The sequence below is a fragment of the Ostrea edulis genome, chromosome 10 (assembly GCF_947568905.1).
Source record: "Ostrea edulis chromosome 10, xbOstEdul1.1, whole genome shotgun sequence".
NCBI lineage: Eukaryota > Metazoa > Mollusca > Bivalvia > Ostreida > Ostreidae > Ostrea > Ostrea edulis.
In genome coordinates, this window is record NC_079173.1 from 5,295,956 (window position 1) to 5,307,664 (window position 11,709).

General features: G+C 36.3%; 1 protein-coding gene across 1 annotated transcript in view; it reads left to right on the forward strand.

Annotated features, from left to right (window-relative positions):
* The window catches only part of LOC125666608 (pregnancy zone protein-like), a 64,232-nt gene extending 52,523 nt beyond the window's left edge, over positions 1-11,709 (forward strand). Inside the window, exons 32-41 of the mRNA XM_056151733.1 lie at positions 48-260; positions 398-522; positions 2,526-2,616; positions 3,176-3,256; positions 4,822-4,924; positions 6,825-6,965; positions 8,352-8,389; positions 8,670-8,745; positions 8,940-9,089; positions 11,231-11,709. Coding sequence (XP_056007708.1) covers positions 48-260; positions 398-522; positions 2,526-2,616; positions 3,176-3,256; positions 4,822-4,924; positions 6,825-6,965; positions 8,352-8,389; positions 8,670-8,745; positions 8,940-9,089; positions 11,231-11,370 — 1,158 coding nt within the window. The 3' untranslated portion in view covers positions 11,371-11,709. The remainder of the gene's footprint in view (positions 1-47; positions 261-397; positions 523-2,525; positions 2,617-3,175; positions 3,257-4,821; positions 4,925-6,824; positions 6,966-8,351; positions 8,390-8,669; positions 8,746-8,939; positions 9,090-11,230) is intronic.

Below are 11,709 nucleotides of genomic sequence, written 5' to 3' on the forward strand. Positions count from 1 at the left end.
GTGCTATCTGTATATTATAATCACGATGATATAATCATACATTTCAGGACACTATTGTAGCTCTACAAGCGCTATCGGTGTATGGCAGCTTGATACATCAGGGCGGGACAGACATAACAGTCGAAATCAGTGGAAAACAAATGTTAAAAGCTTATGGCATCAGCGACGAAAATAAACTGGTTCTTCAGAGTGAGCCAATACCCCTTATACCCAACGAACTGACGGTAATGGTCAAAGGGGCAGGGTGTGCCTTAATTCAGGTATAGTTTCATTTACTGAATTCTTATTCCACTCCACTAGAATTACTATGATCAGAAATTCATCCTGATAGAAAACAGTTCACTGATGACACCATCGGATAATTGCCAGTAAAGATAGATTTTCTCTCCCTACACAGGCTAACGTAAAATATAACACTCCTGCAAAGAAAGGCGGGTCGGGCTTCTTTGTAAAAGTGTCCACTCTTAGATCTAAGGATACAGTGAGCCACTGTGCCAAGAGAAGCATCAACATTTGTGTCAGGTAAGCTATATCACGTACTCTATTCAGAAACTGATAGGCGACTAAATGGGGTTGTTCCTTCGGATGAGACCGCAAAAACCGAGGTCCTGTGTCACAGCAGGTGTGGCACGCTAAAGAACCCTCCCTGCTCAATGGGCCGAGCATAGGCCTAAATTTTGCAGCCCTTCACCGGCAGTGGTGATGTCTCCATATGAGTGAAATATTCTCGAGCGGGACGTAAAACAATATTCAATCAATCAATCAATCAGAAACTGGTCATTTTACTATCATACTATTTAAACAATAATACAGGGTTATTGAACTTATATTGGTGAATATTGGCACGAGTTAGCTGTAAAAATTCACGAGATTGCGAGTGCATTTTGACAGCCAACGAGTGTCAATATTCACCAATATAAGTTCAATAACCCTTTTATTATATAGCTAAAGTATTTAGTTGTTAAACTATATCCCTTTTCACTCAAACTACTCCAAAATAGACAAGAATTCATCAATATTGGCATCTAAGGTGAAGGTGTGCAATATCAGCATGCATTTCTTAACTGTTCAACATTAAACCCGTCATTGATGCATGAAGCAAACTGATTTTGTGAATGGGTCATCATAATTTATATACAGTAAAACATTTTGTTTAAGTAAATAAAATGAATATTAAATACCGGCCCTGTCAGATTCGGAGGACCGTCATCTGCCATTTTGGCTTGTTTACGTCGTTATGTCAATATTGAACGCTCATACTCGGAATGTTTCGGGTGCACACAATTTACGCAATGCAATTAAGTTAGCATTCAAAAAATTCTCAGGATACTGAACGCTAACATTCTCTAGATTTTACGCAGATTTTATAATAGACTATTTATTAGCTATATGATAAAATGCTTTTTTTGTTGTTTCATCGGGTGATGAAGGTAGCTGGCACTGCAGAAAAAAATATTTCTTAGGATGTATTATCATAAATATAAACTAGAATTAAGATCTAAAATATAATGGTTGACCGATTTGTTACGTTAAATGGAACTGCCAATTCACCCTTTGACCTTGATGACACTCCATATTTGGTAATGATTTTGCAGACAGGTGGTACTAGAAAACCTGCATTGAACTAGTTTGCAACAAACATGACTGTATTTATGGCATGATGAAAGCATAGCTCTGATCCTTAGACGAATTTGACTCCACTTTTTTGGCACTCGATCTGTTTTTCCCTAAAATAGCTCTAAAAGTTTATTGTTATTTCGGATTTCAAACATTTTGGTTGAGCATCACTGAAGAGACATTATTTGTCGAAATGCGCATCTGGTGCATCCAAATTGGTACTGTATAAGTTTTACATAAGTGAAAAGATACAGTGAATGTAATTATACCCCCCGCAACAAGTTGGGGGGGGGGGGGGTATACTGGAATCGGGTTGTCCGTCCGTCTGTCTGTCTGTCCGTCCGTCTGTAGACGCAATGGTTTCCGGGCTCTAAAGCATTATCCTTTCCACCTACCGTCACCATATCTTATATATGGACTACCCATGGGATGAAGATGTTCCCTATCGATTTTGGGGTCAAAAGGTCCAAGGTCAAGCGCACTGGACATCGAAGTAGCAATATGGTTTCCGGGCTCTAAAGCGTTATCCTTTCCACCTACAGTCACCATATCATACATATGGACTACCCATGGGATGAAGATGTTTCCTATCGATTTTGGGGTCAAAAGGTCAAAGGTCACGTGCACTCGACATCGAAGTAGCAATATGGTTTCCATTTAAATTCTTTAACGGCTTTTTTCATCGCATGGAGATGCTGTGTTCCGAGATACCTTTTGGATCATAATACAGAGGTTTTACCTATTACCAACACCCTTTGGGAGATTGGGGTAAGCGGGGGGTATTCTTAGTGAGCATTGCTCACAGTACCTCTTGTTATACAGAGATACAGGTCATTGTACTGTTTTATGCAAACATGTTAACATTTTTATCACTTGCCGTTGAGTGTAGGGATCTCTGATTTTTGTAGATATACTGGAGCCAGTGTCCAAACCAAGATGGCGATTGTGGATGTGAAAATGCAAACTGGTTGGGTGCCCGTAAGAGACTCACTTAATATGGTATGTGTATAGAGTATTTCAGAAGAGCGAGGTTTTGATAATAATAATAATAATGATTGGTTTTATATAGCGCTTTTTTCAACGTATGCTGCTCAAAGCGCTTTACAATCCATTATTACCCCGGCAGACCTTATATCAATCTAGAACTTTCTCAGCCTCCTAAGAAGCATACACTGCAAGCTGCCATTACAAGCGCTAGAGCACTAACATTCTAACAATATCTTTCACTGTCTATAGCCAGGTACCCCTTTTACACTTGGGTGGAGTGAGGAAATTCATGTAAAGTGCCTTTCCCAAGGACACAACGTCGGCCCTGCCGCGGCCAGGACTTGAACCCACGACCTTTTGGTCTCGAGTCTGACGGCCTAACCACTAGGCCAATGATGCCACATTTTCTCTGTATATATAGTTTATAGTGGATAATTACAACAGCTACTGTCTCCTTTAACTATGCCATATGTAGAAGTGTCCATTACGCCATTTCATGTCACCAATTATATAATACTGACTTATCAGTTAGTTTAGAATGAAATTTGATATGAATATTATTTATTTTCAGATATTGTCAAGCAAATTGAACTCGATAGGATTGCAGAAGTTTGAAATCGATGGAAATGTAGTACACTTTTATTTTGACCATGTAAGTGTTGAGTTTATTACAGGTGTAAACTTTTCATCTGTTGCCCGTCGTTTGTCCGTCCGTCTGTCTGTAAACTTTTCACATTTTCATCTTCTTCTCCAGTACCACTGGACCAATGTGATCTACATTTAGCACAAAGCATCCTTGGGTAAAGGACTTTCAAGTTTGTAAATTTTAGAATTCTTATTCCCCTTGCAAGGGGAGATAATTAGCAATTTGTTATGATAGGGTGGGGTGATTTATAAATCTTCTTCTTACAAACCACTGGGTCAGAAAAGGTTAAAAAAAATTGTGTGAAAGCTTCATTAAAGAGTACAAATTCAAAATTCCTCAAATCATAGCCCCAAGGTTAGGGTGGAACCACAATAGGGTATCAAAGTTTTAAATGGGGGTATGTAAGAAAAATCTTTTCAAGAACAGCAGGGCCCTGATTATAGTTTTTATTAATATGCAAGCAACCTCAGGTACTGCAAATTCAAATTTGCTCAAATTTTGGCCCCACATGGGAGTAAGCCAAGGGAACGAAGTTGTAGGGAAAAAACTTTAAAGATCTTTTTCTTAAGAACAACAGGGCCATGATTGGTCATATGAAAAATCAAGCATCCTTGGGTAGTGCAGAGTCAAGTATGTTAAATTTGTGGGTTCCAGAGGTCGGATGAGGCTAAAATGGGGGATTAAAGTTCAAATGCTTCATTCAGGTAAGCTACACATATGTATGATTAGCCATGTTCATAGGCAATATCAATTAGTGCAGATTCAAGTTTGTTGAAACCAAGGGTAAGTGGGACTTAAATAGAGGTTGATTTATTGGAGGTTTTCAAAGGGGATAGGAAAACACTCTCAATCAGGGGCGTGAGTAGTAATATTGGTATGTAAACATTATCTGGTAGTTCAAATTAGTTTATTCAAATTATGGCTGGGGATAGGGTGTACCCTCAGTAGGGTACCATTTGTTTTAGATCAGAATTAATTGGTGTTTTTTTTTTTAAATCTTATTTTTCAAGAACAGCGGGGCCAGGTTTAGTCATATCTGAATATGCAAGCATTCCCTGGGAATGGATGGCCGGGCTAGGTTTAGTTATATCTGAATATGCAAGCATTCCCTGGGAGTGCGTGGCCAGGCCAGGTTTATAGTCATATCTGAATATGCAAGCAAATAGGGAAATATAGGGCATCCTTAGGTTCTGTGGACTACAGTTGGGTATGACCTTGTTTGGCTTTGGTGTGGTCATAATAAGGGTGGAAAAATTGTGAAAATAAAGAAGGTAAAAAAAATTTTAATCTTCTAAATAAGGAGAGTAGGTGAGATTGAGGCTCATGGGCCTCATTTTTTTGGAGGGGAGGGGGTGTTTTTTTTTTTTTTTCCTTTACAGCTGTTGAATTTAAAATTTATGCATGAGTTAAATGGGTTACAGTCTCCTTTAAATGAGAGGCCCATTAGTGCGACTTGTCATCACAATGATACATGTATCCCATACAAATTAGACACCAAGTTTATGATTTGGGGGAGGGAGGGAGATTGTTTTTAGATTTGAAATATAATGGTGTATTTCTCTTCTTTCCAGTTTGATGCCTTTACGAGATGTTTCCAGTTTAATGTAGAACAAGAAATTGAACTGAAGGACCCCAAACCTGCCTATGTCAAAGTTTATGATTACTATGAAACAGGTCAATATGAAATGCTATGAAACGGGGCAATATGAAATATGTATGTACTATGAAACAGGTCAATATGAAAGCTGATTAGTATGGAGCGCCAAATTAACATAAACTCAAATAATTGAAGATATCTTCAATTATTTGAAGATATCATCAATTCAATTATTGCTCTCTTTAATTGAATTAATGCGCGCATTAAATCAATTATTGCTCTCATCAATTGAGTTAATGCGCGCATCAATTGAATTAATGAGAGCAATAATTGATTTAATGCGCGCATTAATTCAATTATTGCTCTCTTCAATTCAATTGATGCTCGCATTAATTCAATTAATGAGAGCAATAATAGATTTGATGCGCGCATTCATTCAATTATTGCTCTCTTCAATTCATTTGATGAGAGCATCAATTTCGTAGAAATATTGCTCGCAATAATTAATTTAGAGCTCGGTATAAATAATTTGATGATCTCTTTAATTCAATTGAAGATATCTTTAAATCATTTACAATGCTTTTGTATAAGGAATTAATGTGCGCATCAATTCTTTTAAAGAGAGCAACAATTCAATTAAAGATATCATTAATTCAATTGTGGATATGTTGAATTGAAGATATCTTTAATTATATAGTTGCTCTCTCTAAAAGAATTATTGCTCTCTTCAAATGAATTAAAGATATCATTAATTCAATTGAAGAGAGCAGTAATTGAATTAATGCGCGCATTAAATCAATTATTGCTCTCATCAAATGAATTAATGCGCGCATCAATTCAATTAATGCTCTCATCAATTGATTTAATGCACGCGTTATATCAATTATTGCTCTCTTCAATTGAATTGTAGCACGCATCAATTCAATTGTTGATATCATTAATTCATTTGAAGAAATCATTAATTCAATTAAAGCGCGCATCAAATCAGCTGAAGAATTAATGTTCTCATCAATTCAATTAATGCGCGCAATAATTCAGAATTGAAGATATCATTGATGATATCTTCAAATAATTGAAGATATCTTCAATTATTTGAGTTTATGTTAATTTGGCGCTCCATAGATTAGGATCACTTAAAAATCAAAAAAATATTCCTAAAGGCCTAATAATGCGAATCACGGGCATTAATATAATGCAAATCAAAGGCATTAATGTAATGCAAATCAAAGGCATGGTAACGCAAATGAAACAAATTTTGCATTATTACACGTTTTCGCCTTTCAAAGGCCTTTTGATTCGTGTTATTTAATGCTAGGTCTTAAGGCATTAACACTTTTTTTTTTACGTTTTGTTATTACGCTGTTCTTTTTCATTAAAATAATTTTATTCATGTGATCACGCCCTCATTCATGTTATCACGCCCTCATTCATGTTATAACGCCCTCATTCATGTCATAACGCCCTTATTCATGTCATAACGCCCTCATTCATGTTATAACACCCTCATTCATGTTATAACGCCCTCATCCATGTTATCATGCCCTCATTCATGTTATCACGCCAGCCCTCATTCATGTTATAACGCCCTTATTTTGCATTATTACGCCTTATCTTTGTGTTATTATGCCTTGATTTTGGGTTATGACACCTTTGATTTGCATTATTTCACCTTAAAGTTTAGAAGTATTTTTGGCTTTTGTAGGTCAATGATCCATTTCCAAAATATATTTCTGTAAGGTCTCTTATACATCTATATTGGAGATGCCCACTTCATTTTTTTATTAATCTGTTTCGGTTTGATTTTCTCTTCCTATATGGCTTATTGGATAGACTTGAAACTTTGTGCAATGCTTCATTGCTATTTGTAGATATGCATATTGTCCAATTATCTTCCTAAAAGATTTGCATGTGTAATACACATATTTTTAAAAATGATCCCGAATGCTTTATTTTAACACTTCAGATATTTCTCTCTAGGTTCTTCAGAAACGGTGGAGTATGATATGAAAACAATTTGCGGTACAAAGGAGGAGTTGCCTTTCCTGACGGTGGAGGAATACGACACCATCAACACTGGCGATGAAATTACTCAAGCTCGAGTACCTCTAGAGAGAATAAGTAAAGAAATTCTCACACATTAAACCTGTCAGATCTGACACTTGTGAACTTTCATTGTGAATTTCAACCCTATTTTCATTCCCAAATATTTTGAGCTCACCTGAGTAGAAGGCTCAAGTGAGCTTTTCTGATCAAAATTTGTCTGTTTTTCACAGTAGCATTCACTTTTCACTTTTGAATTCTTTAAAAATCTTCTCCAGAATAACTGCAGGGTTTATAGAAAAGTGAAAATCTATGAAAGCTTCCTAACAGAGTAGGTTCATGTTTGTTTAAATTATTGTCCCTGGGAGTAGGGTAGGGCCACAGTAGGGGATCAAAGTATTATATGGGAATATACAGGAAATTAATTAAACAATTGTTAAAACAATTCTTTTCAAAAGTAGCAGATCCACACCAAATCCAAATACAGGTGTTTGCAAGTTGTGTGGATCAAGTTGTTTTTTAAGTCGGTGACTTATAACAATCGGTACAGTGTATGTGTCCATCAGCTGTCCTGTATTAACAATTGAACATTTTTAACTTCTTCATAATAACTACATTTCCAATTCTTTTCAAATTTGGTATGGCAAAAGGGGGACATAGTCAAAGGCCTTAGGGATGGGGCAAGAATTGCGAAACATTTGCCAATTTAAAAAAAAAAATCTTCTCTATAACCTCACACTAAATGTATATATATATATATAAGTCATATACAGTAGGGAGGCCTTTATCCATATTGTAAATCTCAGGATTCCCTGGGTAGAGGATCTGACTCCAGAGCAGGGCTAAACTTGGTACAATGTATATACACCTGTAGTGTTTTTGTGTAAAACATTATTTTAAACATCTCCCAGGACAGCAAGGGTGTGTTAGTCATACTGGTGTTGAGGCATTCCTGTACTGTGTGAATTTTCATGCTTTTAGTTATGTCAGAACCTTTTGGAATTTTTCATGGGAATAATTTTTTTTTGGGGGGGGGGGGGGATCCTTTTAAAAATCACAATAGCTGAAAAACAGCAAGGCCAATGTGACTTACGTGAGCGATGTGGCCCAGGGCCTCTTGTTTCCTGCAGTCACTCTTGTGTCATCAACATCATGTCTGATCTTACACAAAATTTAACTCTTAGAGGTGTACAATAGATCTCAGCTCTGTCTAACTCTTGTACACAATAGATCTCAGCTCTGTCTAACTCTTGTACACAATATATCTCAGCTCTGTCTAACTCTTGTACACAATATATCCCAGCTCTGTCTAACTCTTGTACACAATACATCTCAGGTCTGTCTAACTCTTGTACACAATAGATCTCAGCTCTGTCTAACTCTTGTACACAATATATCCCAGCTCTGACTAACGCTTGTACACAATACATCTCAGCTCTGTCTAACTCTTATTTACTCTTTCAGATTCTTCGCGTGTTGTTCCCGGTCCTCCTGGGGGTCAGGTACAGAATTCTATTTCACTTCTAAAGTATCATTTGTCTTTGACAGACTACTAATGAGAAATAGTTTGTTCACAACACTTCATCCATTGATAGTATACATGTCTGTTTCTCACCATCAGGATTGGGATACTAACTTACAAAAAGATTACAAAGCTATAGTTAATTATAGTATTTTTCTTAAGGTTGATATGAAAAGTGCTGTGTGTAGTTCATAATAACAACTCTTACTAGGGGTGATACATTATTTTCGTGCAGCAAAACTCGTATTTTTTATTTGTAGAACTGTCCTGCTTGTGAAAATTCTATGGATACAAAACATACAGATTTCTTAGAATTGGTTTGCAACTCCAACAAAAGTAAGACTGTGTAGATATTTGTGATTGTTTGAGGTTTTTAACGTTAATACAGATTATTAACTTCACGAATAAGATTCATGAATTCTGTATAATGCACAATTCGATGTTAGTTTCTGTGGATGTAATATCCAAACACACGTGTTAACCATTGTCTTAAAGTAGCCCACTTTGAATCTTGAATATTTGAATTGTAGTTTTCAAAGTTAAGACTGCACGGAAAGATGGCACGAAGTATTCTATGAAACTGTACGCCGACATGAGACTCCGCAAAAAGAAACACATTGGAGCATTTGTGAACCACAAGATCCACAAGTCGTGTTCCTGCAGAATGCTGAAAACGAGAGGTAATACTGCAATGTATAAATATAGTGTCGGAGGCAAATTCAGGAACATTTAGTCTTCTTCCCTATAGACTGTTCGTTCTTGGGCTATAATGTGTAAATATCATTTTGAGTCAGGGCAATGAGTAAAATTATTCTCTATATGGGGACATGATTATGAAATTGATCACGCTCGCTTCTGTACGCTTTCTATTCTGTATGTTATATTATGTCATCGGTCATCCATGAAATAATCCATTCAGTCAGACATCATTACGTCACCACCTGCTACTGGAAATGAAAACAAAAGGCCCTTGATGCATTTTGCTCATGAAAAGGTGAATGTAACGAACAGTGATTAATCTCACAACTTCCATAAAGAATTAAGAGTTGGGAAAACACAGACCCCTGCATTGATATACCAGAAGTGGGATCAGGTGCCTTTGAGGAATTTAATAATCAAATTGAATAACATGGACGTCTCTCACAGTTGATTTATGCTTAAAAATTACTAGATATGAACATTATATGATATGAAGGTTTTTAGGATGACGTGTAAATATTTTGACCCCACTCCCCCCCCCCCCCCCCCTCCCCTTTCCCCGGTTCATACGGCCACCATGCGCTCAACCATCTCATCAAGTCTATGAACATGGTATCACTGACGATGGAATTTTCTCCAAGTTGTCAAACGCTGAAGTCCCTGAAACGTTCTACTTTTCCACTTGAACGGGTGAGTGAACGCTGAAGGTCATATGGTGAACGCTGAAGGTCACATGGTGAACGAACGCAGAACGCAAACGGCGCTCAAACACGAGCGCAGTGAACGCAAGATGAGCGATTTAATAAGAATTTGTTTGATATTTTCCCTGCGTTGTACCTATAATCAGGTGAGACAAGAGATATAAGTATTTAGCAGTGATCGATTTTGTAGTGCCGATATCACCAGACTATATGGCGTTTTGTGAACATTTCCCAGAACAAGTAGATAGTGATGTCGTAAGATATTAAAAATACATATTTCATTATTATTTGTTGAATAGTGCCTGCATGAAGAAGAAAAAAATATATAGTTAGCATGCGATAAATCGAACAACAATTAATGATAAGAAAAATAATTAATGGCTTATTCAAGAAGTTGTTTAGCATCTTTAACGACGATTATTCATATTAATTAATTGATCGCATCAAATGTTGAGATGCCAAAACTTCCTTGCTGACTAGTTTATACATACTTTTGATTTGCGTCAGTTAATATTATTTCAAAGCGTATTTGTAATCAATTAAAACTACCTTTACACTTTTATGCATCTTCTTTTTTACTTTAAAACATAAAGTGTTCAAAATCACTGACTAAGCTCATATATTTCTCTATTTTTGTAAGTTATTTCAATGAGGGAAATTCCCATCATTACTAAAGATCAATTAGAAGAAAAAAAATATATAGATGGTTGAAAAAAATCCATCTGATCAACTTCTGATATCGATTTATGAAAATTATTAGAATGCCTCGATGTAAAATATTGCTGAGTGAACGGAAGTTTACAGTTAATAATCTAGATACTCAGTAGTTTGAAATCCTATTTCTAATGTAATATGAAAGTTTATTTCCACCCTTGGGCAAGCGTTCTGTTTTCATGTCCTTGTTATAAAAATGGAACCTTTCACTTTGGAGTTCTGAATGACTTTGTAAAGACAAAAGACTGAACCTGAACGAATGGTGAGGGAATGATGAACGCTTTGTGAACGGTGAATGCGAGGGGTTGGTGAACGGTGAGCGCCACAGTGAGCGAACACTGTGAACGGTGAATGCGAGGGGTTGGGGATCGGTGATCGAAGAGGAAATGGGAAAGTAGAACGTTTCATGGATTGTACATAGTCATGAGAATGGTTATGGGATAGTCATGAGAATGGTAATGGGATAGTCATGAGAATGGTAATGGGGTACAGTCATTTGATGTTAATTTAAGAGGACCATACAAGATACACACTGACATTTTCTCTCTCTCTCTCTCTCTCTCTCTCTCTCTCTATATATATATATATATATATATATAGTATAGCACTGAGATGCAAATATACATAAAATTTTATCTTGTTTTAGATTATTTAGTAAGCCTGGGGGTACTTATGTGTATACTGAATTACAATTTATACTTTTACAGACCAAAAGTTCCTGGTGTTTGACATGAAAAATGGATACAATGATTCGTCCAAAGAACTCACGCTGAACAAAAATTCAGTCATCGTGTCGTGGACAAAAGACTTTGAACGTCAGGTGTTCCGTAAAAGAAAAATATGCTAACTTTGATAACAGATGCAATTCTTAGTTTCCATGAAATCTTCGTAAAAAAAAAATCCGAAGTCTTATTGCACAGTTTCAGAGTGTTCCTGATTCAATAATATGTCTATGTAATTCTGATATTTCTACTTTCGATTGAGTTATGTGCTTAATTTGTGAATTCAGAAAAATAACTGGATTCGTTTTATCGCTATTGAGAGAACTTCATGTTATGCTAGAGGTCATTGCTAACTGAGAAATCGGTTTTGAGTACCTGATCAAGGCACCTCTATGGGGTATTGGACGCTTCTATATGTTTACAAGTGTATATACTTTACTAATAAAAGAAACGATTTTTTTGTG